Source organism: Odocoileus virginianus, chromosome 15 (assembly GCF_023699985.2).
Source record: "Odocoileus virginianus isolate 20LAN1187 ecotype Illinois chromosome 15, Ovbor_1.2, whole genome shotgun sequence".
Taxonomy (NCBI): Eukaryota; Metazoa; Chordata; class Mammalia; order Artiodactyla; family Cervidae; genus Odocoileus; species Odocoileus virginianus.
The window spans coordinates 2601282-2629106 of NC_069688.1; the positions used below are offsets into that span (position 1 = coordinate 2601282).

The window sequence follows — 27825 nt, forward strand, 5'->3', positions numbered from 1 at the left end:
GGTCAGCACTCAGGCTGTGATGGGGGAGAGAGGAGACAGAGATGAGCCACAGGGACCTGGGACTGAGACCCCGAGACTAAAACATGGCTTGAGGAAAGGGATCCAGGCTCTTTACTTTAGAGATTAGCAACAGGCAGACAGCGTAATCCCCGGTGAGGCGAACACATTCATTTTGGACAAAGCTGCTCTTTTTCCACAATGAGGACGTGAAAGGGAGGGGAGGTCGGAGCCGGGCACCCCCTTCCCCATCCGCGTCTCCATACCTGTCTCATCCCGCTGCCCCCTGCCGGCGGAGGAGGGGTGTTGGGCACTCACTGCGTGGCTGGGTTCCTGCCTTAGACGGAGGTAGAGGAGGTTCTCTGTCACACCCTCTCCTTCTCCAGCCGTGTCCACACGTCCGTTCTCCGGGTCTGGGTCTGCATTTCTTCTCTGTGGATAGGTTCATCAGTCCTAGGACACATGGGGAAAGTAGCATGCACGTGTGTACACGATCGTGTGTAAAGGAGAAGACTAGCAGGAAGCTGTTAGCACAGCCCCCTGATAGCACCAGGAGCCCAGCCTGGTGCTCGTGATGACCTAAAGGGTGGGATGAGAGGGGAGGGGGGCTCAAAAATGTGTTTTTATATAATTTTATAAATTTATAAAAATAAATTTATATTTATAAATATAAACTTGTATTTATATATATAAATTATATAGAGAGTCATGACTGATCCGCATTAATGTACAGCAGAGACCACTGCAATGTTTTAAGGCAATTATCCTCCATTTAAAAGACAAAGAAATAAAGATTGGCAATTAGAGCAGACTGTTAAAAACAGTGATGAATGCAAAGATCAAGTGTACTTAGAGACTTTTCTCTTTTTTGTGAATCTGGACAGATATGCTCTTTTAAATGTCATGTTTTTTAAGTTAGCAGACCTTGATATTTTAATAAAGAATACTATGCTGTCAGAAAAAGAAAAAGGAGGTGCTCAAGCATGTCTGAGGTTCTGATTTCCTCGTGCTCATCAGAACCAGGAACTGGGGAGAGGGTGGTCAGGGGAGCGCTCTTAGCTGGAGCTGGCAGCGCTGCAGAGCCTCTGAGCCCAGAACGTTCCGGAGTGGAGGCGGCCTGGCTCCAGGCCACTGAGGCAGCTGGACACACAGGCGCTTCCACGAGGCTAAGGTTTTCCCAAGGATATTCTCTTGTGCCCTAATCATCCTCCCCAGATAGACATCCTGTCACTCTCACACCAGCCTATTTTCATTTGCTGTAGACAACTTGTATTTTTCTTATTTGAGAATCCGTTTATTTTTGTTTTCCTTCACTAAAATGTAAGTCTGTGAGAACATTATTTTTGTGTTTGTAGCACTTAGAGGAATGCCTCACATTTATAAATATATATATATATGTACATGAAAATAAAAGCATCTATAAGTGCGTAAAATATGCCTAAATGTATAATGTCATTGTAAGATGAAATTTATAGATGCTTGCCCCTTGGAAAGAAAGCTATGACAAACCTAGACCACATATTAAAAAGCAGAGACATCACCTTGCCAACAAAGGTCCATTTAGTCAAAGCTTTTTTCAGTAGTCATGTATGGATGTGAGAGTTGGACTATAAAGAAAGCTGAGCATTAAAGAATTGATGCTTTTGAACTGTGCTGCTGGAGAAGACTCTTGAGAGTCCCTTGGACTGCAAGGAGATCCAGCCAGTCAGTCCTAAAGGAAATCAATCCTGAATATTTGTTGAAAGGACTGATGCTGAAGTTGAAGCTCCAACACTTTGGCCACCTGATGTGAAGAGCCACCTTGTTTGAAAAGACTCTGATGCTGGGAAAGAGTGAGGGCAGGAGAAGGGGGTGGCAGAGGATCAGGTGGTTGGATGGCATCGCCGATGCAATGGGCATGAACCTGAGCAAACTCCGGGAGATAGTGGAGGACAGGGGATCCTGACAGTTTGCAGTTCATGGGGTCACAAAGAGTCGGACACGATGTAGCAACTCAACAGCAGCATAATGTCACTAGTGAGCATCAGATAGAATCAGGGTTGCAAGAGTGAAAGGCTCATGGATCAGGCATGAGTGCTGCAGTTGGGCAGCGGGCACACCTAGGTGATGTGGGCAGGACAGGACCCAGGACTAGCCATCTGGTCACCTGGGTTCTGACCTTCCACAGAGAATTCCAGCTCTATTTTTATCCCTTTTACCACCTTTACCCATTTCACCCCCCACCTACCCGCTCTTCTCTGACAACCACCAATCTGTTCTCTGTACCTGTGAGTTCAATTTTGTTTTAGATTCCGTATTATAGGTGAGATCGTAAGGTACTTGTCTTTATCTGTCTGATGTATTTCACTTGGCATAGTGCCTTCAAGATTCATCCGTGTTGTTGCAAATAGCATGGTTTCCATCTTTTTATGATACTATTCTATTGCATGTGTAATACTATGATACTATTCTTTATCCATTGTTACATCCTCGGGCACATGGGGACCTTCCATGTCTTGTCCGCTGTAAATAATGCTGCATTGAACATGGGGTGCATATGTCTTTTCAAGTTAGTTTTTCATTCCTTTGGATAAATACTCAGAATTGAGGTTGCTGGATCTTCTTCTTCTTCTTTTTTTTTTTTTAGCTACCTTCATATTGTTTTCCACAGAGGCTGCACCGATCTTCATTCCCACCAGCAGTGGGCTTCCCTTTTCTCCACACCCTCACCAGCACTTTTGTTCTTTATCTTTTTGGTAATAGCCATTCTAACACATGTGACGTCACATCTAAATTGTGGTCTTGATTTACGTCTCCCTGATGGTTGGGGATGTTGAGCGCCTTTCCATGTACCCATTAGTCATCTGTGTGTCTAGAATGTCCAGTTTTAAAGAAGAAAACTTGGTTCCTTCTGTACCTTTTACCTGGCTTGTATCTTGCTCTGTGGTCCTAGCCCCATCTGAAATAGCCTAGGTATCTTCTTTCCCCTTTGGATAAAAACAAGGTGGTGGGGGTGGGAAGATTTACTTAAGAGAATTCCATGTTGCCAGGCATTTAAACAATGTCTAATTTGAAATGTCTAAACTGGAGATTCATCATGGTGGAGAGAGTCTCTGAGATTGATGGTGAGAAATTTAATGTCCAGAAATATTAAATGACCTCCTTGCTCAGGTCACTCAGGGCTCCTCCCACAAGCTGGGGACAGTCTCTTTGGTTCCTCTGATCATTTTATCAGTATTTTCTGGCTTCTTTCCTCTCTTACCAAGAGGTGAGACCTGAAGAAGTGATACTATCAAGTGTTATGCTCTCTTTCTTACTAGAGATGGAGTGATCCCCAAGTGTCTTATGGTGGGCCTGATTGTGTCAGTTGCTTTAAAAACAATTTTAAAAACAGAATCTATCCATACATGTGTATAACTCTAGTATAAGATAGGAAGGAGGTAACTTTGGTTGAGTCATTGCATAGCAGGCATTTAGCTGTTTGTTCCTTTGTTGTTTGAACACATGATTTGCACTTAATTCTCACAAGGATCCTATGAGGTCTGGCAGCTTCAATTCCATTCTGCAAATGAGGACTTGAAGGTGTACGCAGATTACGCAGCAGCACGCAGATTACAAACGAGGAGGCAGGGATTAGAACTCAGGGCATCCTGGATCCTACCGTTCCTGCCTTTGCTTTAGGATGGGGTGTGTATGTGTGTGTGTCCACAGACACACCAGAATTCTAAGCTGGACATTAACAGGCTTTTCAGTGGAAGCTTTGGAGAGATGTAGGACCTCTTAGTGGACTTCCCTGGTGGCTCAGATGGTAAGGAATTTGCCTGCAATGCAGGATACCCAGGTTCGATCTCTGGGTGGGAAAGATCCCCTAGAGAAGGGAATGGCAACCCACTGCAGTATTCTTGCCTGGAGAATTCCATGGATGGAGAAGCCTAGCAGGCTGCAGTCCATGGGGTCACAGAACTCTTAGTAGCTGATAGCACCCGGACCTCTTAGTAGCTGGAAGCACCTGTCCCGGCGGATGCACTGAGCACCCGTCACTTGCATCTCTGACTGCTGCCCTTGAAGCCAACGGTCTCATGTAGCTGAAAGTAGTCAGGCCCATCAGCTCCAATTTCTGGTAGATCTAAGAGAGAGAAGCATGAGAAATTTTTTGTCGGTAGCAACCTGAGTTGAATTTGTTTTAGTTTTCAATTTTTAAAGCCTTTTTTCTTGCCTTTCCCTGACCTGTTACCAGATGGTAACAGCATTGTTTGGATCACAGGCTACTGTTTGATTCCTGTCATGGCACAGAGCCAGGTTTATTTCAGGACACTCTAGGTTTTCCCTGAGCACCTGGACTCAGCTCTCACCCATAGAAAATAATCATGTTTGACATTTGGAGGCATGGAGAGCAGGAACGGAGCAGAAGGACCACATGGCTCAGATTAGAATCACTTGCACAAGCAATCTTTCTATCTGATAATGGTCCCACACGTGGCCGTGTTAACTCATCCTGCCTGGGAAGGAGATGCTCTTTTCAATTTATAGACTTCTCTCTTCTACAGGCAGACAGGTGGCCTTGGAAATAGTGGTCTTGCTCAGCATCCAGACATCCAGAATAGCTTGAGAACTCTGCCCTCCTTGATAAACCACAGACATTTATCCAAACAATGTGTCAGGTGGCAATTTAAAAGAGAAGAAAAAATGACAGGGAACAGGCCTATTGTGAATGAATGGTTCTTTATTGATGCATAGCTTGCACTGGCCAGCACTTCTGAAATCCCCACACCCAAGTATAGGTCCAGAATGCAGAGGACACATAGCTGCTGCTACATCCACCACGACTAGTGCTGCTGCCTCCACCAGTGACTTTACCATCAGCACCAATAACAGTATCAGCAGCACCACCACCAGTACCATCAACACTAATAACAGTATCATCGCCACCACCAGTACCATCAGCACCAATAACAGTATCAGCACCACCACCACCAGTACCATCAACACTAATAACAGTATCATCGCCACCACCATTACCATCAGCACCAATACCATTATCATCATTGCTACCACCAGTACCATCAGCACCAATAACAGTATCAGCACCACCACCATCAGTAATATCAACACTAATAATAGTATCAGCACCACCACCACCAGTACCATCAGCACCAATAACAGTATCAGCACCACCACCACCAGTACCATCAGCACCAATAACAGTATCAGCACCACCACCACCATTTCCAGCACCACCACCATCAGCATTATCAGCATGATCACCACCACCATCATCCCCACCATCAACACCATCATTATCATATTCACCACCACCACCATCACCCCCACTATCATCACCACCATCATTCCCACCATCACCACCATCATCACCTCTGCCACGACCACCCGTATCACCTCTGCCATCAACACCATCATCAGCATATTCACCATCATTGCAGTCACTGCTGCCATCACGACCACCATCATCACCACCACCTCCACCATCACCACTAGGTACTTCTTAATGTCAGATCCTGTGCTGCACACTTTGTGGACATTATCTTATTTAATCTTTGCAGCGTTCTTCACAGGTAGTGGTTTTGAAGCCAGATCTGCTTGACATGTGGTCTCTCACGCACTTAAGGACTCAAAAGGGCCAGAATTCTGCTATTAGCATTTCTTCTTCAGTCACCATCACCTTCCTTCTCATCCTCATAACTATCTATTACATTTGCAAGATGCTCTTTTATGCTTTTTAAATCATTTTCTCAAATATTGAATTATTTCTTCTACTATTGTCTTTTCACATAATTACAATGATTATAATTTTCCACATGAAGAAACTAAGACTCAGCAAGTTAAATGGCTTGCCTGTCCTCATCTACGTTAGGTTTAGAACTCTTTCTTACAATATTGCAGAGGAAGGGGCTTGGGAAAAGAAAAAATCAAAGCCCTCTTTGATCACAGTGAGTGACCAAGTCCTCATAGTCACTTACTTAGAGCTCCATGCCCCACCCCTGGCAATTCTAACTCCTGAGTTCTTGAATGACACCTGGGAATCTGTCTCAAATATGTTTTCGCCCTATTTTGCCAATGTTTCTCATTATTGCTGGGACTTCATGAAAGAGGAGATACTGGATTGGTGTAGGACTTTGACAAGTTGAGATGGAGCGTGGGTCCTACAGACAGAGGTGGCTTGGCAGGCCAAGTCCTTGGGATCTTTGGGGCCAAGCTAAGCAGTGCACGTGAGCTGTGGCTTAGGGCTAGGAGCAGGACCACCAGACGCCAGACTGAAAGGGCAGGTCAGAGGGCTGGGCTGGCACAGTCCGCGGTCGTAAAGACACCTTCCCTCTGGGAGTGGGCAGTGCATGGGGACAAACCCGAGTGTGCAGGTGCAGAGAGAGGGGGGTTCAGTTTAAGGACGAGAGGAGATGCTGATGTCATCCAGCTTCTGGGATCCAACATACTGTTAGAGACGCTTCGTCGCAATGATCTCATCGTCAGAGCCCTGGGAAGTAAGAGTCACGTGTACAGGCCCCGCACACACACCCCTGGGGCTGGATCTTAACCTCATCAGGTTCTAGCTGGGTCACCGCTGAGACTTGACTCTGAACCTCAGTGTCCAGGCCTCCCAGGGGGACTGAGAGCACCTGCATCCCAGAGCGAGGGGCTTCCTACAGAGTGGAGACACAGGGAAAATACAGGAAACCCCCGAAGAGGGTTTGACACAGAGCAGGTACCCAGAGCAGGTGCTCGAGGAATGCGGTTCTGATTCAGAGTCATGCCTTCCTTTCATTTCTCGTTGCACTGCTCTGATCTTGTGAGGATGACTATAAGGAAGAAAGCAGACAGGCGGGCCTTCCATCGTCCACGTCCATGTATGTTAAGCTACACGCTGTGTGTCATGAGGACTCGCCAGCACACACCTCACCCCTGTCCAGATGGATAGACTCCGAGGCTTAATGGTCACACCCCCACTGGGACGACTGGCCTGGGTCATGCAGAGTAGCACGGATCCTAACGGCAGAAGCGCAGAAATGGCCCACGTGACGTGCCTGCCCAGAGTTGAGATGCATCACCTTTTAATCCTCGTGGTGAAAGGTCTGTAGCTGTGAGAAAGAATGGAGCTGCTCCCCACGTGCTGACTCAGAAGGCATCCGGGTTAAATCCTTAAGTGAAATAAAGCAGTTTATCAGCAGATTGAATGTTATGCCATAGTTTCTAAAGAAAAAAGGGATAGAGGGAGAGGATGTGTGTGCATGTGTGGGCACATTTGCATATGTGCATGTGTGTGTGTGTGTGTGTGTGTGTGTGTGCGCGCCTGTGCAAAGCTTGCCTAAACAAAGTGCCTCTGGAAAGATCAACCAACACTTGGTAGGATTAGTTATTGTCTAGGAAAGGGAATGAGTGGCACAGGGCAGGACAAGGGCATTTTTCTCAGGTAAGCCTTGTGGTACTTTTTAAAATGTGGGGCCATGTGTTGCCAAAGTCATCCACGGTGCAGCGCTGACATCCAAAGGGGAGGCTTCCTGGCCCCAGACTCCCCCCCGACCCAACTCTGCCTCCTTGCAGGGTGTCTCGAGGGGGACAGTCTGTTGTCAGGGGTTTCCTCCAGACGTGTCATTAGACGGGCTCTGGGTGTGGGCTGCCTGTTAATCCTGGCTTCTTCTTTTTGTCTTCAGGGAAAGAAAGGTGAGGCGGGTCCTCCTGGAGTCCCTGGCTTGCTGGGGCAGCAGGTAACTACTGTCTTCCAATCCCCTTCTTTAGCCACACTGCTTTCTCTGATTAAGGAAATGACAGGGTAGCAGTTCTCAGGTTGTAATCAGACCCTTTCATGAGTCTGAGCAATACTCATCAGAGCATTAAAAACAATGCCCTCCCTGCCTAACCCCCTCAGGTGCTGGGAGAATGGCTATTCAGTCTCTTGGGGTAGGCCTGGAGGAGGGCAGACCTCCTCCCCTCCCCTCCTCCCCCCCAGCATTCAGACTCCTTCCTGGTGCAGTGTCCTCTGGCCCCGGGCTGGTCCAACTCCCTACTCCGCCGTGGTCTCACGTGTGCCGTCCCTGTGGCCCCCCATGGACCCCTTCAGCCACCCCGGCAGGTGGGCAGGCTCAAGGTCACCCTCCCCATTTCACAGACCAGGTGGGGGTGCGACTCCCCGATACACAGACTCGCTGGGGCTCACCTGCTGCTCGGGAGACCCCTCCCCCATCCCAGGCCACCTGGGCCCTGACCCCACTCAGTCACCCTTTCCTATAAATTCAGTCACTGTGACGCCCTCCCCCCGACACACACCTCAGTGTAGACAGAACAGGGCACTCAGCACTGGTAGTGGTCACACCTCACTTTGTGGTCTCTTTGCTAATTGCACCGAAGCTCGCCACCGACCCCCAGCCCCAGTCTTCCTGGGATCAGGGTCGGTAAATTCCTGGAAGCACTGGGGGGATCACAGTTAGGGAGGCGGAGGTTAGGAGCTTAGGGTCCCAGCCTCGGCCATTTGCTGGCTGCAGCGTCTTGAGCAAGTCCCTTCTGAACTTTGGCTTTGTCATTTGTTGCAAATGCCAATAAAAACAAAACAGGGTGATGATTTCAGCGGAAGGTGTGGGGCTGTGGCCCAGGTGCCGGGGTCCCAGTGAGGGCACAGTGAGCCCCGGGCGAGGCGCTGTCCCGTCCTCTGGCTCTGTAGCCGCAGCAGGCAGGCGGGCTCGATCCGGCCTTGTCTGCTGGCTCCCCGCTGCAGTCAGGGATCAGCTCTGGCGCCCACTTGTTCCCGGCCACACCTCCTCCACACCCAGCTCTGTGATGGCAGCCACGCTGTCCTTTAACGTCTGGGAGGCACCCCCCAGGGCACGCTGCTGACCACACTTCCAGATGGGCTTTTTCCACTCTATGAAGTGTGTGCAGGGCACCCCGCACGCAAACCTCAGGCTTCATCATTCCCTCGCGTGCCAATCAGGCTGTAACACAGGATAAGGGGCTGTAAAACCAGCCATTATTCATGGTCTTCTAAAGATGCCACACTCACTGTGACATTTTGATGTTAATAGTGCAAGATAAAGAATGTTTTTGCATTTGTTTTATGACTTTATTTCCTGTGAGCAAAGCTTGTGTATTTCAAAAATTCACCATAAATACAGCTCCATCAAAATGCTTTAAGTTACAGAGGTTTTCCCCTATCACTGTTTTCTTGGATACCCTGAAAAATATATTTTTTTGTTTTGTTTTAAATTTTGTTAGCCCTTTTCCCTTCAACAAAATCTTTACTGAGTGCCAGGCCTCGAGCTGGATGCTGTAGACACAAATAGGATCAGCTTTCCCAGGGGAGGGATTTTGCCAGAAATGGGGCAACCTGATAAACTCAGGGATGTTACTGGTTCAGAACCAGATGGTGTAGAGTGTATGATAGGTACCACCTAGCTCCCTGCATTGGATCACCACCCCACTGATGCAAAGCTGCATTCAAGCCCACCATGCCCATGCCAAGAGCAGTGTTTCCCTGCTGGATCCCTGCCCAGCTCCGTAACTCACTCTCCCTAACTCACCCACACACCCACCTGCCCTGGGCCTGGCCAGTTTTCTCCTGCTTGCCATCCGTATGTTTGTTCGTCAATCATTCAGCAGGTGTTCACCGAACCCCCACTGTGTGCGGGTGCAGCCCTGGGAAGGGGAACCTAGCAGCCTCTGTCCGTGCCTAGAGGAGCCAGATGTGACGGAGGCAGGGAGAGATGGCGAGAGAGGGACGGTCCTCCGAGCTAAGACCTGGGAGAGGGGCAGTCAGGGCTCTGGTTCTGGGGGACAGGTCATCAGCCTCTTGGGCCCAGAGGAGGGTCCCTGAGCTGATCTGGAAAATCTGGGTTGATTCTGTCAGAGCAGAAAGTAAGTTCCTGGGCTTCCTGGTCTGACGAGAAGGCCGAGGATCTGTCTGTTCAGTTTCTGCTCTTGTCAGACGCTCTCCCTGTGTTGGTATACAATTGTGTTTGTTCTTTACAACCACCTGTGAGAAAAGGAGGCTTATCCCATTTCCAATCCAAAGAAATGGAGAAGTGAAAATGAAAGTGTTAGTCTCTCAGTCCTGTCTGACTCTTTGCGACCCCATGGACTATAGCTCGCCAGGCTCCTCTCTCTGTGGGATTATCCAGGGAAGAATACTGAAGTGGGTAGCCAGTCCCTCCCTCCAGGGGATCTTCCCGACCCAGGAATCGAACCAGGGTCTCCTGCATTGCAGGTGGATTCTTTACCATTTGAGCCAGTAGGGAAGCCCCCAAAAGAAATGGAGCTTAGAGTTTAGTTAGCTTTGCTTTTAACAGGAAGAGCCAGCCTCAGGGTGAGCCAAGCCCCAGGGCAGCTGGCCTTCTGGAAGATGCTTTTGGTGCATTTTATCATGATGAAAACATTCACCTGCTAGAATGTTTCAGGCTCAGTACACACATTCTGGGTGGTGGCTCCTGTGTCCTGGCAGTCTTTTAGGAAAAAGTGGGAATTTGTGTCTGGTCTGGACAACTGTTTATGCGAAGGTATTGAGGTCAGCATGACTGGCAGACCCTTGAGTGGGTGGGAACACAGCCAGGGGAGGGGCCAACCCCAGAGGACTGAGTTTCTCAGGCCCCCTCCCCTAAAGGGGGGGGCAATCCTTGTGCCCCTGGAGCTGTGTCCTGGAGGAGGACTCACCATCATGAAGGAAGAGGACTCACGATCATGAACAACCTCTGAAAACAAACATTTTCAAGTTGTGCAGGAAGTGTGACTACGTGCTAATTATGCAAGTAATTTTCAGATTCCATCCAATTTCATAAATCTATTCCAGTTGGAATGAGGTGGTTATTAGGAATAGTTATTTGCCTTTCCGTTATCATTAATGCTGAATTAGGTTAATTGGTTATTTACACGTCACTGCTGTAATCACTGAGCACGCTGTGTGCAGTCACCATCGTCCCGAGAAGGATAAAACATTGCATTAATAATACTTAGGCTTATTGGTTAATTGATAGAGTCGTTACTCAGTTGTTTTTATTCATAATAATTAAAACAGTGATTTTGTTGTTAACATTTAGATCTATTGGCTAATTTGTCATTCTCTTTAATAATTAGGTGAATTGGTTATTTAGATACTGGCTTCCGTGGTGGCTCAGATGATAGAGAATCTGTTTCCAGACTCTATAGAACCCCAGAACCCAGAGTTTTACCCCTGGGTCGGGACGATCTCCTGGAGAAAGGAATGGCATCTCGCTCCAGTATTCTTGCCTAGAGAATTCCGTAGACAGAGGAACCTGGAGGGCTACAGTCCATGGGGTCACAGAGAGTTGGGCATGACTGAGCGAGCAGCATTTTCACATTGATGGTAAGAAGAGAAGAGCGTGAGCTGAGCTGGTTTCACACACCTTCATTCATCGGATGGTGTGAGGCCCTCCTCTTTTTATCATCACCCTCTCCCTCTGTGTTTACGCCTGCAGCCTCCACTCCCCGAGCTCGCGGGCATCTCCACCCAGTGCCTCACTCACTCACTGAAAACACAGCCGGTGTCCGCTCCACCCCGACACGCTCACCCGCTGCGTCCCCACCGCAGCGCAGGGCGCCGTCACGGGTCCCCTTGTTCTGGTGACCCCGGTCTCTTCTTGCCCCTTCAGTCCACACACCTGACCTGCTGTCGAGTCTTGTCAGCTTCTCCTTCCAAACGCTATTACAGCCGAGTCAAACCCGCTCTTGTGTTGCTTCTCCACTTCTAAAGCCAGGTCCCGGCCGCTTCCCAGCAGCCCCCCCTCCCACCGCTGTGCCCCGCGCCTTCCCGGAGCCCTGTCTCCTGCCCCACACCCCCATTCTACTCCTTCACACTGACTGTCGGTCCTGGCAACACAAGGAAGTCTGCCCATTCTCAGGCCCCTGAAGCTAGTGTTCTTCCTTCCCTGGACTTCAGCTCTCAGCTTAGATGTGGCCCCTTCTGCAGGGCCATTCTTGACCAGCCCCAGCCAGGATGGCCCCTCATTACAGGCCCAATGATTTCATCACGAGGGCTTCCAGTCCCCAGAATGATCCCTTTGCTTGCTCCATGTTTGTTTTCTCCGTTATCCCAGCCCCCCACCAGCTTCTAAGAGTGCCATCAAGGGGCCTGGTAACTGCTTTTACAAGGAGCTTTCCAGGTGGTTCTGTGGCAGATGAACCATTCAGGATCCACTGCACATGAGGGCTGTGTGACAGGCGGGACCCTTACCCTCTCTGGGCCTCAGTTTTCCATGTTGTCAAATAAGGAGGTTTAATTTCTAGTTGTTCAGTTGCTCAGTCATGTCCAGCTCTTTGCGACCCCCAGGCAGCCCGCCAGACTTCTCTGTCCACGGGGTTCTCCAGGCAAGAATGCTGGAGCGGGTTGCCTTTGCCTTCTCCATTAATTTATAGCAGAGGATAACTAAACATCTGTCCACTCACACAGGCTGTGAGGCTGAGACAAGCAGTCAGCAGCACGGGAGCTTCTGCAGCAGGTGGAGGAGGGAGGGGGACGGGTTCAGACCAGCGAGCTGGTCGGGAGGCCGGCTTCCTGGAACGGCTGCTTTGAAAGAGGCCAGCGTACTCCAGGGGGCGTCGCATCACCGGAGGGATGAAAGCCAAGTGTGTCCGATTTGCCATCGGAGGGAGAGTTGCATGTGGTGGGAGGGGGCCTCAGATGAGCTCCGCAGGGCTGAGGTCCCTGTGAGAACCTCAGAGGTCAGGGTGATGTAAAAAGTTCACCTGGAACGTGCCTTCCAGAGAGGTGGGTCCTGGGAGTGCTGCCTGCTGGACTCCTGCTTTGCCTGGAGGTGAGCAGAGCTGAGCTGGAGCAGACGGGAGTGGAGAGAAGTGAGGTCACCAGCCACTTCTGGTGCCTCCATCTCCCATCCCTTAGAGGGACCCTGCGTGAGCACCTGCCCAGTCCCCCATCCAGCACGGCCCGGACACTCAGTGGCTCCAGGTCCAAGCAGATGTCTCCCAGTAAAAGCAGACGCTACCCACTCCCCTCCCCACCCAGCAAAGACTCGCCAGCACTCAGCGAGCCATGCAGAAAGCCTGGTCCAGGCGCCACCTGCAAAGTTCTGTTCCGTTCATGTCTTCTTCGCTGCCCGTCGTTGACTCAGCAGTGCCCCCAGCGGGAGAAAAGGGAAGTGTCCGCAGCGGCGACAACCGTGGCCTTTTTTTAGTGTTTACCACCCTCTAGTGGGGATGGGACGCTCTTCTCCGAGTGCACCGCCCACTCCCCAGCTGTTGGCAATCAAGTTGACCTCAAACATTGAGTGAACATCTGCTGTGTTCCACGCCCTGGGCTTGTCGCAGTGTGAGCAGAGGTGCAGGGATGTGCAAGGGGGGACCCTGCCCTCAAGGGCTCGTGACTCAGGTGAGCACCGTCACGCTGGCCTTCAGCGTGGGGGACGCCGTGATTACTTTCCCTGGAGAATTGAAGAACGTTTCAGAAAGATGGAGATGTCCTTCTGAGCAGGGAGACGGGAGGGAGGGCATATGTGGAGAGACACTTGGACAAAGAAAGGCCAGAGGTGTCTCTCCTAGGACGTCTGTCGTGGTGAGAGGTGTGGCTTAACAGATTTCTTTATTCACCCCAGGTGATCCGATGCTGAATAATGCTTGGGAACCGCTGTTCTAGAAAATTTTTGTTAATGAATTAACTCTGTTTGTGTGTGTAGTCACACACAGACATATTTATTTTAAATGCACAAATATTTTCAATAAATATCAGAATAGATACTATACCAGTTATATGCCCATCACCCAGATAGCACACATGTTATCATGGTACAAGTTTTACTTCAGATCTTTTCTTTCTGCTTTTGTTCCTTTTTGTTTTATTTTTTTAAATAAGGTATTTCAATAAAACTGCAGCCCTGCCCCATCCCATCACTTGATTCCCCATCCCTCTCCTCTCTCGAAGGTTGGTGCCACCGGGAGGCTGCTCCACACACATTTGTCACCCAATTCCCCCTCTTTCTTTACAGGGCCCCCCAGGATCACCTGGCGTCCCAGGCCCCCCTGGACCCGGAGGCCCCCCGGTGAGATTGGTTTTGACTTTCTCTTCCCAGGGCACTTAGATGGAGGGTTCATGGCCCCGGGAGCCAGGGGCATCATTGTGTGGAGCCGTCCGTTGGCTCTTTGTCCAAGGGCAGAGCAAAGGCATGAACGAGGAGGACCCCGCCCGCAACCAGCCCCAGAGCCCCTTTAGACTGGAGCTCACACAGCTCCGGTGCCCCTTAGGCTGGAAAAAGCTCCTGAGCTCATTGAGCACCTTCATGGCTGCGCCTAGAGAAGTGTGCGGGAAGTGTGGGGTCTCCCTTCCTGGGGTCTTTCAGCAGTGTGTGGGTTGGCTCCCCTCCCCCAGTTCAGGAGCAGCTGGGAAGGTTCCTGTGGGCAGAGCGGAGGGTGGGGGGCAGAGAGGGGTGGTTCCACCCACCCCGCCAGCCGGGCATGAAGGTGCTGGTGGTCCCGACTGCAGCCCAGCCCAGCCCCGTGCTGGCCAGCCTGGGAGGCGTGTCGGCTGCTTGGTTCACCGTGGCCCATACCGTGGACGGCCAGATGCCCCCGAGGGGTGTCCACCCCGGGTGCCCTCGTCAGAGCTGAAGATCTGGGCTCCTGCCAGCAAAGGTGCTGGGAGAAGGGAGCCGATGCTCGGAAGAGGTCAGACTAACGGTTTCCCCGTGGTTCCCCTTGGCAGGGTCTGCCTGGAGAGATCGGCTTCCCGGGAAAGCCTGGGTCCCCCGGGCAGGCGGTGAGTGACCAGGGCACCCCTCCCTGCTCTCCCCTCTCCTATCCTTCCACGTGGGAGGGGCTGGCCCTTCCGCTGGCCACCCAGGCTGCTTCCCAGTGGGTGACGCTCATGCCCTTTCCTCCCTGTTGGGGGGACCAGGGCCTGGCACCTGGCCTCCTCCTGCTCCCTTCAGTGGTGCCTGCCACGCGATGTCTCCTGGGGCTGCCCCCCGAGGACCCCCAGCCAGGCTGCAGATCAAGGCGTCCGCTCCTCAGGCCACTGCCTGTACTCTGTAGTTCCGAGGCATAGTCAACAGCCCTCGGCTGTTTGAGGTGTGGCTTCATGTCTGTGGGGATGCCGCCAGGGGGCCACGGAAGTAAAGGGCGTGGAGACACGAGGCTCGGTCCAGGATGTGGCAGGGCGTGCTCTATCTGTGTGCCTGCTGTGTTTCCTCTTTCCCGGTCAGCAGGATCCAGGGACCAGGCCTTCTCGATCCTTTTAGGTCCTGAGGGTGGAGGTCATCACACCTTAACATCCGCATAAGCAGGGTGCAGATTCAAGCTGGGGATCTCCTGCCTCTTGGCCGGCAGCTCTTCAGGGCAGGGTGATAGAGTGGCCTTGGGCCTCTGAGACCGTGTGACTGTGATGGGCGTCAGAGGTGACAGTCCTCAGGAGGCCCCTGCTCACCCAGAAGGAATTTCCTTATTGCTGCTTGTCGGGTGGGGAAAGGCGTGGCACCCGCACCACTGATGGGGGCTCAGGTCATTGGAGAAGGGGTGACAGAGGGAAAAGTCAGGCTGTGCAGCGTGGGCAGTTGTCCACCTGTGACTGGGCCCCGGATCCACAGGCAGCTGTAGGCGGAGGCCCCAGGATGCAGAGACTGGTGGCTGGATGCTGGCGTGCTCGGCTCTGTGGAGCTCCGGGTACCACAGCGAAGGCTCTGTACATAAATCATAGTTGTGATGTCCACTCTCAGGTGAGCCTGTCCGAGCCTGGAGCACATGGTTAGCTGTCATCCACAGATGTTCCTGAACACCCATCCACAAGGTTCCACCCACTGACAGCTTACAGCAGTGACAGCACTCCCGGAAAGCTGGCACCTAGGAGTGGTCCTGCGCACCAAGCCCCACGCCAACCAGCTTCTGGCTGCGGAATCCGCTCCTGGCTGGGGGCAATTCAGCACAGTGCTGCCCTAACCGCACCTTTTATGTTGGTCTGTTTTTTCCCTCTGCCCAGGGGCCGCCTGGAAAGGACGGGCTGAATGGACCCCCAGGCCTGCCAGGACCCAAGGTTAGTATGAGTTAGGGAACCCAAAACCCAGAAGCCAGAGAGCTCTTTGATGGTTGGGTGCCCCGGCTGTGGATCACGTTTGGATCCTGAGTCATGCAGGGCTCGGAAATGTTTATATTCAAGGTCAGATATGGGTGAGTCCCTGATTCTGACCTAGGTAACTGGTGGAGGACTTGGAGGCTAAGGACTTTAAAATTATTCTATGAGAAATACGCATCTATTTTATTTGCAAGGAGGAAACCTTTTCAGAGACTCTTACATAATAAGAGACTTCAACTTAAAAATATTCTGGTGGGGCTCATTACAGTAAGCTCATTAAGAGGAGTCAGAGGTTAACTGTCATAAAATTAGGAAGCAAGTTCACAGTTTACTCACTTCACAGGGACAATTAAAAAACCATACAGCCAACTGTTTAACAAGTGAACTTCACCTTTTCATGGCAAAGATACAGAAGCTCAAGGATGAATGTCAACAGTCCTTGCAAGGCAACTTCTGGATGTTACAGGAGTTTTCACCATCCCTTTCAGTAGGCAGACTTAGAAGCTCAACTTTTTCATGACAGAATACAGAATACATATGGATTTAACTTAATTTAAGAACATGTTATGTAAATATTCTCCATTCTCCTCTCTTTAAAAACAAAAGATCAGGGCTAATCAAGTATTTTGTCATCTCAGAAGCACTTAGGCAGTCTCCCCTGCTCTGAATCCCTCGTTCCCACTCCCTTGAGTCTGTAAATCAGGAGCAGAGCCGTTGAATCTGGGAGGTGGTTGGAGCTGCTGTTCCGGGCCGCTGCGGTCTCGCAGCGTTAAAGGAGCTCAGTAGCACCCGAGTCCGAGTAGCCTTCCTGCTTCCAGCCCGGAGCTGGCGCTCGGTGGCTCCCGTCCACTCCCGCTCCCGCTGTTGACTCTCCTCCGCCTTCCTTGCAGGGAGACCCAGGAGACAGAGGGGAGGACGGTCCCCCTGGACAGCGCGGCCCACGGGTAAGGACTCGGCCTTCCTCCTCTCGCGTCTGTTGCTCTAAGCGGGGTGTTCGGCGCTCTGTGTGAACCCCCGCTGTCAGAGCCGTGTAGGCTGGGGTCTGGTGGGGCACAGCCAGGGCCATCGCACAGGGGCTGTCTGAAAGGCTGGGGCAGGTCGGGGTCAGTGGCGACATGCCCTGGGCTGACGAATGCCCAGAGCCACACCACGGCATGCCCAGGGAGAGGACCGGGAGTTCCTGGAGGCAGGGGGCCCTGTAGCTGGAGGAGAGGATGCCCCACAAGAGAGCTTTGTCCTCGGGAAGAGGGGCAGCCTTGCTGACCAGCCTGTCCTGGGAGGGGAGGAGCCAGGGGGTCAGTTCCCCCACCCCGTCCCCTGAGTTTCCCCTCCCTCTGATGTCCCTTCACACCTGACCCCTGCAGAAAGCAAGGAGCCTGGGACTTCTGGGGGTGCAGACGTGTGGAAACTGGATCTGTGGGGGGAGCGGAGGCAACCCCCGTGCCGTGTGGAGGGGGCACCTCCTGTGGGTGGGGGCCCAAGTGCTGGATTTGGGTGACTGTCTGTATGTGCTGTGGGTGTGTATATGGTGTGTGGGTGGGTATGTACATGTGTTTATGGTGTGTGTGGCTGTGTACATGGTGTGGGCATCTGTATGCAGTGTGTGTGTGTGTGTGTGTGTGTATGTGTGTGTTGTGTGTGTGTGTATGTGAGGTGTGTGTGTGTGTATGTGTGTGTTGTGGGTGTGTACATGGTCTGTGGGTCTGTATGTCAGGTGTACATGTATGTGAGGTGTGTGTGTGTATGCAGTGTGTGTGTGTATGTGTGTGTGTTGTGTGTGTATGCAGTGTGTGTGTGTATGTGTGTGTGTGTGTGTATGTGTGTGTGTATGTGTGTGTGTGTGTGTGTATGCAGTGTGTGTGTGTGTGTGTGTGTGTAGTGTGTGTTGTGGAGTGTACATGGTTCTGTGGTCTGTGATGTCAGGTTTGTATGTGTGTGGTGGGTGTGTACATGGTCTGTGGGTCTGTATGTCAGGTGTATATGTATGTGAGGTGTGTGTGTGTGTGTATGCAGTGTGTGTGTATGTGTGTGTGGTGTGTGTGTGTGTGTATGTGTGTGTTGTGGGTGTGTACATGGTCTGTGGTCTGTATGTCAGGTGTATATGTATGTGAGGTGTGTGTGTGTGTGTGTATGCAGTGTGTGTGTATGTGTGTGTGGTGTGTGTGTGTGTATGTGTGTGTTGTGGGTGTGTACATGGTCTGTGGGTCTGTATGTCAGGTGTATATGTATGTGAGGTGTGTGTGTGTGTATGCAGTGTGTGTGTATGTGTGTGTGGTGTGTGTGTGTGTGTGTGGTGGGTGTGTACATGGTCTGTGGGTCTGTATGTCAGGTGTATATGTATGTGAGGTGTGTGTGTGTGTGTGTGTATGCAGTGTGTGTGTATGTGTGTGTGTGTGTGTGTGTGTGTGTGTTGTGGGTGTGTACATGGTCTGTGGGTCTGCATGTCATGTGTGTATGTATGTGAGGGGTGTGTGTGTGCACGTGTGTGCATTTGCAGGCGTCTGTGCTTCTGGAGGGGCCTGTGCCCAGACAGAACCTCGCGCGGGGGCCCTCTCGCTCACACTCTACTCGGGTAAGAGCTAGTTAAGGGCTGTAACTGGCTCTTGGAGACCGCCCTCCAGCCCCAGCCCACAGCAGGCACCTGCAGGCACTCAGTAAGGGCTCCCTGGTGGCCAACTGATAACTAACAGCCCAGAACGGGCACAGGTATGGCCTGAACTTGGCCCAGTGGTGACCCTGCTGTTCTGGGAGGCAGGACCCGGGTCACCTCGGTGGCCAGTGAGGGACTAATGGGCAAATCCCTGGACCCTCAGTTCCCTGTGGCCTCACTTTTTCAAGAAGTGATCATTCTTTAGTGAAGTTGCTCAGTCGTGTCTGACTCCTTGCAATACAGTCCATGGAATTCTCTAGATCAGAATGCTGGAGTGGGTAGCCTTTCCCTTCTCCAGGGGATCTTCCCAACCCAGGGATCAAACTCAGGTCTCCCTCATTGCAGGCAGGTTCTTTACTAGCTGAGCCACAATTTAGACCAAATTAAAATGGAGCAGAACATGCATGGATTATCACTGCCCGCCCTGCTCAGGATGCCTGATGGACTTTTTGTGGAAAGCATCCGCTAGGAGCCGCTGCACCCCGGATTCCTCAGGGCTCCATGAGCCAGCTTATCGTCACTTGCAAGCACAGCACCCTCCATCTTTTAAGACTCAACGTTCCTGTTTTTAAAAAATATCTGTGATTGAAATGTAATGATATGTAACTGGCTGTGTTTTGTCCCTCCATTGCTCTGGGGTAAATCACATGGTCTTTTAAACACCAAAGGCCACCTTCCTGTTTTTGATTGATTGGCTGAAATTCGATCATCTTCCAGAAATAACTTAAAGCATTTGCATAGGTCACTATTGTTTTTCATTTTTGACTGCTAGGACTTTATGGAGTCAGCCAGACCTGTGAGCTGTGTTTCCTCACATCTGTGAGTTGGCTTATCCTTCTGAGCTTACAGTGTATAAATTCCCACGTTCCATTCAGCAGTCTTCAGAAGAACCTGTTCCCATCGAGTTCCCTGTGCGGACAGAGTCGATGGATCACAAGTATTGGGGTGAATTTGAGGTGCCCTTGGGGTTTGTCTTTCATCTTTCCATCTACATGTTCAGTATTTATGCTCGCCCCATGACTGAAAGTTCCAGAGAGGTCCATTACTACAGCTCATCTGCTGTCTTTGTACGATTTCTAGTGTAGTGTAGTGCATTTAAAAATTCTGGGAAGTTGGAAACAATTTCTGCAGTTATGTTGATTTTAGAACATACTTTGTAGCTGCGAAGGAGACCTGGCAGGAGGTCTGTTGCTTTATTTTGACATCATGCCTCGTAAAGATAAGTATCTCCAAAGAAGGTCGTGGACGCATCCTGGACGACGGGTCTCGAGTCCACTTGGAACAGACCGGCTGCAGGATGAATGGGTGTATCACCCTTTTGGGCTCATGTTGAGGATTCCAGGAGCTGTCCAGACCTTCGTGGGTCATGCTCTGGCTTAGGATTCACAGCATGGATTCAGGAGGCACTTCAGGAAGCCTTCAAAATGCTTGCTACCCAACCTCAGCACCACCTCCCACCCAGTGCCTTTCCAAATGTAAAGGTTGTCTTGTCCTAGCAGATTTAAAGTGACAGTTTGTGTAGCAAGTGTTTGCACAGATCCGGTAAGAGCAGCTGTTACTAATTGTGCTTGTGAACACTGGGAATTGATGGGAAAAGTGGAGTGCATCTAGAATTTCTATATGCACCGACTCAGACCCCAGTGGCCCTAGCCGCCCCAGAACTGCAGGATAAAACGTGTGCTTCATGCTAAACAACGCTTTTAGTTTCTTTACTTTCTCTTTTTTTCTCTCTCTCTCAATATGTGGTGTAGCCTTCACTACCACTGGGGTTTGGCATAGCTGCAGGGAAAACCTTTATGTGTTTGCATAACCGTTCATTCATTCATTCATGTGTCCACTTACCAGAAAACCAAATTTCCTTATGGAAATCTACATGAAGATTTTAATAAGGACCACACTTAGCTTCCATGGTGGCTCAGACGGTAAAGAATCTTCCTGCAATACAGGAGACCTAGGTTCCATCCCTGGGTCAGGAAGGCCCCCTGGGGAAGGGAATGGCAAGCCATGCCAGTATTCTTGCCAGGAGAATCCCATGGAGAAACGAGCCTGGCAGGCTAAAGTCCATGGGGTCGCACAGAGTCAAGACATGACTGAAGTGACTGACTATGCGCCCATGCATAATGACGTTAGAAACTGGCATTCAAGAAGTTAGTGTTTCTGAAGACACGTGGCTCATTAGAAATTGCAGTCCCTCCCCGCTCCTCCCACCACAGACCTCTTTGCCTCAGTGACTTACAGGCACCTGCTGAGCATGGGGTCAGAGAGTGGGCCCCTCTGGTCCTGCACCCCCCGCCCCCCACTTCAGCAGGACCAGGAAACACTGGTCAGAAACCTGATGCCAGAGGACACGACTTCATCCACGTGACCGGAAGCTGCGTAGCCCTGCTGAGGGCTTGCTTTCCAACGTAATATAAGTTTGGACATTTAAGCAGCATTTTACCTGAGACTGGCCTTTATAGCAACACACCATGGGAGGGGAAATAGACCTCTCTCCTGCCCGTGAGTTCCTCCACCCCCAGCTGCCTGTGTTAACCAAGGAGTCTGAACAACTGTGGGCCGCTCGGTCAGCTCGGACAAGTTCATCAATAGCGTCTCCATCAATGGACCTGGCCTAGGGTCTGAGTTCCCCCTGAAGGGGAGCAGAGCTCAGAGTCGGGGTGGCTCCAGGACTCACAGGTTTTGGCTCCCTGTGGTTCTAAACTGTGTTTAGAATCAGAATCACTGGATCCAACCTGTGTAAACTCCCATCAGGGCAGCTCCAGAAACTGTTTCTTTTGAGGGAAGGTCAAGCCAGTGTGGGGCTTCCCGGGTGTCACTAGTGGTAAAGAATATGCCGACCAATGCTGGAGACTTGGGTTCCATCCCTGGTTCTGGAAGATCCCCTGGAGGAGGGAATGACAACCCACTCCAGTATTCTTGCCTGGAGAACCCATGGACAGAGGAGCCTGGCAGGCTACAGTCCATGGGATCAGAGTCAGACACGACTGAGTGTGCGTGCAAAGACCACATGGTGGGTGGAAGCCTCTCTCCAGAAATGCTCAGCACCTGGGGTTGTGGCGCCTGTGCTGCTTGTGTGAGAGTCGAGGGTGTGGGCTCCAGGTGCCCTGAGTCTATGGGACTGCCTGGGGATGACAGCCATCTCTGCCAACGTGAGTGGTCAGTGACGGGGCGTCTGTCATTCTGTCTGCAGGGTGAAGTCGGGGAGCAGGGCCTGGCCGGCCGACCTGGAGAAAAGGTCTGTCATTCATTCGTTTGTTTGTTCATCCAATGCATTCGTTTGTTAGTATCTGCTGCCCTGTATCGCTTGTCTCCCTGGAGCTCACAACACGCCTGTGTGCCTTCGTCTGTTTTCCCTGTGACCATCAGCACGTCCTGTGCGTCCCTTGCTGTGTTGGGTACCAGGGTCACACCGTCAGCCAAGGGCAGTTGAGCTGGTGCAGCGAGTGATGCCATGCAGGTGGCAGAAGGGTCCCAGGAGGCCCCCCACTCAGGCTCGGGGGATGTCAGGAGAGGTGGCCAGGAGGTGACATCGTGGCTGATCCAGAGGGATGAGGAGTCGGACAAGAGAGGGGAAGTAAGGGTTCCCGGGTGAGGGAACGCAGAATGAGCCTGCGCCTGGGGCCACCCCCGGAACCGCGTGTAGAATCCCCCTCTCTCCGCTGCTTTGTTTCCACGTTACCCTGCTCCTTCAGAGGTCTGGGGGCAGCCTCCTTCCTGAGCCCACCAGCCGTGGCACTGTGTTCTTTCCGCAGGGAGAGGCAGGGCTCCCAGGCTTCCCAGGACTCCCAGGTGCGAGGGGAGAGAAAGGAGACCAGGTGAGTGGTGGGTGCTTCTTGCCAGCGAGGCCACGCGCTGCGCCCGAGGAGAGAGCCCCCTGTCCTGGCTTGCACACTTGAGGACGGGCTGACCCGGGATGGGGTTACAGTTTTCCCCAGTGTTTATGGAAGAGGAGAGGCTGGGCACGGGGCCACCGTGGGCCACGCGCTGGAACGAGGGGACAGCGGCCATCTGGAAGGGCGAGTGGAGTAGCTTCAGATGAAATTTGTGGGAACGACGGGGGGCATCAGCCGTCAGGTGCCAGATGGAGCATTTGCCCCTTCACACAACCAACACGTCCCTCGATCTCAGTCCTCACTGTGGCAGGGTAGGCTGGGGAGATGAAACAGTATTTTGCCCAGGGTCCCCTTGCTCTCGCCTGGAAGAGGCAGCCGTTACACTCAGTCATGTTTTAATGTCTCCTGGTTTTATCTTTTCTCTGCAGGGAGAGAAAGGGGCCCTGGGGCTTCCGGGCCTGAAAGGCGACCAAGGTGCAAAGGTAGGAGCTGCTGCCCTCGTCCTGGGTGTCGGTGCCGCGTGTCAGAAAACCGCCCGTCCGTTGTTCGCGTGCAGGGCGTCCCGTGCTTGAAGTCGCAGCGGTGGCCCGGGTGGCGGTCCTGGTTCTCCCCGCTGCGGTCCTGAGCATCCCATCTGATCCCCGTGTCTCCCTTGCTGGCCCGAAAGCAGAGCTGCCCGTATGGGCTGGCATCCATGGGCAGTTGGCTGCAGGAGCCCTTGCAGATCAGTGAAATCGTGGGTGCCTGAGTCTCTCGTATAAAGTGGTGGAGCCTGAGAACCGTGGGCCTCCAGGAACCAGCGCCAGGGAGGTGGGACCCGCCACAGGCCAGGGTCGTTGTGGCGAGCACAGCACACGTAGTGACTCGGGTGATCCCGGCGACATCCGGAGGCGGGTCGGATTATCAGCAACACCCCCAGCTTATAGATGAGGAGACTGAGGCACAAAAGGGCCAGGCTGCTGGCCCAGGGCTGTGTGGATGGAGGGCGGTGGGAGTGAGACCTGACCACAGCCTGGGCCCAGTGTCCAGGCTCCGAGCAGGTCCACGTGGCGCACCGGCCTGGCCGGGGGAGCCCGGGCAGCCTCACGCCCAGCGGGGCCCTGCAACCCCCCCTCTGCTGCCTGGGGAGCCACCTGGTTCTCCTAGTTTGAGCTCCGCACCCTCCCGTGTCCCACTCTCCTGCCCACCATCCTGCTCAGCAGCCCCCATCCCCACTCCCAGGCTGAGGGCCAAGGTCTTTGTTCTGAACGGACCTGCAATCTATAAATAGAGATCCAGCAATGGAAAGGGCTTTGGTGGATAAGCTGTTCAGGCCCGCGGCTCTCCCGGACTTCTCAGAAAAGCAATTTCTATTTGAGAAACTCATTTCCAAGATGCAGAGGACTCAGCGAGGCCATTAAGCCCTTTTATTGCTTTGGCAGAATTGCCAGGGCCACGGCAGAATCGCATTCAAGCTTCCGAAGAATCTGGCCTGCTTTTCTTTGCCTCTAGAGAAATATGTCATCGTAGACAGTTCTGGGTTTAAAAAAAAAATGACGTTGAAGCAACATCGCCCCCTGCTGGCCGTGCCTGGGCGTCCCTTCCTCAGCGGTCTGGTCTGCTTCCTCCCCACCCCACACTGAGAGCCTTTTGATCCCAGGGCATCTCTAAGAGGAGGGTGATAACGCCCCTGCGTCAGCTGAGGCTGAGACACTTAAACTGCGGAGAAGCGGGATGGCAGCCCACGCCAGCCCCATTGACTCCACAGCTCAGAGACCTTTTTCCAGGCGGGCATCTTTCTCCAAACCAGAGAGCTCCTGGGCTCTGCCCCACCAGCTCGCCCCACAGCATCGAAGGCGGGTGAGGCTCCTCCAGAAAGGTGGTCTTGAGGCCCTTGGGGTTGGACACACATCTCTCCTCCAGCCCCCTTCTTGTTTATGTCCGTTCACACCTTGTACTGTCATGCTAATGGTAAAGAACCTGTGTGCCAGTGCTGGAGACGTGGGTTCAATCTCTGGGTCGGGAAGTTCCCCTGGAGGAGGATGTGGCAGCCCACTCCAGTGTGTTCTTGCCTGGAGAACCCCATGGACAGAGGAGCCTGGTGGGCTACAGTCCACGGGGTGACAGAGAGTCGGACATGACAGACTGAACTCACTTGCACATGCATTGCAGTGGGAAACCCTGAACTTGGATGGTCTGGATGAGACTGGTTCTGGAACATGTGCTCAACAGTGTCAAGAGAAGTGGGTGGACTCAGCACTGGGAAAGGTGCTGTGTTCGCTCTGAAGCTTCTGCAGCATGGCCAGGGGAAGGCCTCGCAGTGGCTAAGGGCATGGGCTCAGAGTTTACCACCAGGCTGCCCCAGCTGCTGTCTGTGTGGCTTTGGGCAGGGGCCCGAGTGTGGCCCTGCTTCAGTTCACTCATCCGGGGAATGGGGCGCACATGAAGCACCTCTGCTCCAGGCATCTCGGTGGCGATGAAGGGAATTGATGCACGTAGAAAATTGAGCTGCTACCTGGGATTAAATCCTGCATAACCATAGAAACAAGCATAGAAAACAACGTAACCACTTAAAAAACTTTTTAATTGAAGTATAGTTGATTTACAATGTGGTGCTAATCTCCGCTGTATAGCAGAGTAACTCAGTTACACACATGTAGACATTTTTTAAAATACTCTTTTCCATTATGCTTTATCATGTAACTACTTTTCATTATCATCTTATTGTTGTCACTATTAATAAGAGAAGCCTAGCCCATCTCTCAGTCAGCTTTATTCATTCACTTGCCCACTAATAACCACGTGTGTACCCAGGCCTGCACGCATGGACCCTGGGCTTCTAGGACATGCGTGAGCAGAGATATCCCTGTCCCAACACCATCGTGACTCACATGGAATGAAAGGCTTTGGGGACCATTCCTCCTGATGGAGCAGCCCAGTGACCTGCTTTCCTCGAGGCAAATGGAGTAACAATTTCTTCCTCATTGGGACTGCACTGAAAGTCTGAGTCCCCAGAGGATGCTGTGAGCTGTGTGTACCGTCACCATTATTTTGCATAGAGGAAAACACGCCATTAGAAGTAAAATAATGTGTAAAATGGCAGAGTTAGGTTTCAAGCTCGGGTGAGCCGACTCCCAGGCCTGTGCCGTTCACAGGAACGTAATACCCACCCCTCAGCCCCTGAGAAGAGCCTGAGCCCTCCGAGGCGGGCAGGGTCCAGAGGGGCCTCTCAGGGGCTCAGTGTGGGCTCCAGGACAGCGTGGGGACGTTGGCTGCAGCAGGTGGGAAATCACGTCAGTGTGGTCAACGGGAGGATGGTCACTTTATCTCCAAGTGCACCATGGAATAGCATGGAATGGTATAAATGACCTGCAGCATAGATGTTTCTCAGAACAGAGTTCTGGTCTGTTTGAAATATTTCATAGCTTGGATCTGTATATCTGTCAATTGCAGTAGAGGCAGACTGGGTGAGCCTGTCTTCTTAGGAAAAGTATTCCAGGATAAGAAGGACTGTGTGAGTGTGCTTAGTCGTGTCCGACTCTTTGTGACCCCATGGGCTGTAGCCCGCCAGGCTCCTCTGTCCATGGGATTTTCCAGGCAGGAATACTGGAGTGGGTTGCCATACCTTCCTCCAGGGGATCTTCCCAACTCGGGGATCAAACCTACGACTCTTACATCTCCTGGATTGGCAGGTGGATTCTTTACTGCTGTTTCCATTTCTTCATCTAGGGTGAAGTGGGTCCACCGGGGCCCCCTGGATTACCTGGCACTGTAAGTTACTCTGCTTCTAATCCTTTTTCCTCCTGCACACCGACCACATAGTTATAGACGTTTTTTTAAGGGAGTCTGCCAATAGCCGACCCATCCCTGGGTCTCATGATCCAGAAAGTACATGAGCTTCTGTAAGAACCACCTTGTACTTATTGACTTAGTTTATTCAGCAAACACAGTTAGTGTTGATCAGAACACTGGCTAGACCCTGGGCGTCCATGCCCACCTGCTGCATGTGGGGATGAGGTCAGAGACAGGAAGCAGTTCGTCCAGGGTGAGGCTGCAATGTGGACATAGACCCAGGACCCACACCTCCACCCTCTGCAGGCCCGAGGGTGGGCATTGTGAGCTGGGGTTCAGGCGTAAGTAAAGAGCAGGGGCTTTGGAGCCAGAAGAAAAGAGTGGGTTTGAATCCTAGCTGTGCTGCTCACCGGCATTGTGATCTTAAACATGTTATTTAATGTGAAAAAGACTCCATCTTCTCATCTGTTAAGGAAAAAGAATGTTATACGGAGCTGTGCTTTATACATTTGTAGTGAAAATTGACTGAAATATATAAGGCACATTTTGTAGTTTCTGGTACATAACAAATAGTAATTAAAAAAAAAAACAAAGGCTATATAAGTATGTGAGCATAGTTTGCATTTATTTTTTCACTTGAATGTTTCTTTCCAGCCTTGGTATTCTATGCTTTAATGAATTTTGGGGTGGGGGGCAGGAAGGGAGATGAATGTGGCTCCGGGAACTGGCCTTGTCTGGGCATGTAGGGATTGGTCAGTTAGTAGCTGAGGCAGGGGACAGCCTCATGTGGAGGGCAAGGGCTTGAAAAGGAATGTGTGATTCTGTCGAGAATCATCCTTAAAGGAGCCCCTGAGGCTGCGTTCTCCCACCGTAAGTCTGTCAGAGGCAGGTTGCTGATGTCTACTCACGTCTGTCTCGTTTCTACGGTCTTCTTTGCAGACGTCCCTGTTCACACCACACCCGAGAATGCCCGTAAGTAGCAGCGGCGCCTTGTGGCTGCCCGGTGCCCCCCGGCCTGGCTCATGATGCCCCTGGGTGTTCTGGGGGGTGGGGGGCTGGGCTGCGTCCTGACCCTCGGCCCTGACCACCAGCCGCTGTCAGGCCTCTGGGTTCCCGACCTTGTCCTAGCAGCTGACGGGGAGCAGGCCTGGCGAGGGACCAGCTTCAGGGGCAGATGGGACCTCCCAGGTCAGGGGCCGGGAGGTGGCCTCCCAGTAGCCGAGGGCGAAGGCCACCTCTCTCTTTGGGTAAAGTGACCCCTCACTGCACAGGGTGGTCGGTTGTTCCAAGCAGGACAGAGCCCTGTGAATGGCAGAAGGTGAAAGGGCAGAGGGGGCAGGTCGGGGGGGCCCCGCAGAGAGGGGGCCAGCCTGGGGGTCTTGGAGGCCAAGTCTTAGGCCATTCAAGGGGCAGTGGGGACTGAGCTTGCTTGGGGCAGTGGCCTGTGGGAGAGCGTGTGGCTTTTTCTGAAGATGGAAGCGCTTGATGGAAAAGGACACTCAGCGTGGCCGCAGCCTCCAGAAGTCTTTCCCTCCTCTTTTTTGAGGGGCTTCTGTGAAGACGAGTGT

The 27825-nt window shown here is 52.0% G+C and overlaps 1 protein-coding gene across 1 annotated transcript in view; it reads left to right on the forward strand.

Moving 5' to 3' along the window:
• Positions 1–27825, forward strand: part of COL22A1 (collagen type XXII alpha 1 chain) — a 197316-nt gene that overhangs the window by 83663 nt on the left and 85828 nt on the right. The window contains exons 22-31 of the mRNA XM_070476953.1: positions 7641–7694; positions 13929–13982; positions 14642–14695; positions 15911–15964; positions 16894–16947; positions 21844–21888; positions 22406–22468; positions 22915–22968; positions 26195–26236; positions 27197–27229. Of these exons, the coding sequence (XP_070333054.1) occupies positions 7641–7694; positions 13929–13982; positions 14642–14695; positions 15911–15964; positions 16894–16947; positions 21844–21888; positions 22406–22468; positions 22915–22968; positions 26195–26236; positions 27197–27229 (507 nt within the window). The remainder of the gene's footprint in view (positions 1–7640; positions 7695–13928; positions 13983–14641; positions 14696–15910; positions 15965–16893; positions 16948–21843; positions 21889–22405; positions 22469–22914; positions 22969–26194; positions 26237–27196; positions 27230–27825) is intronic.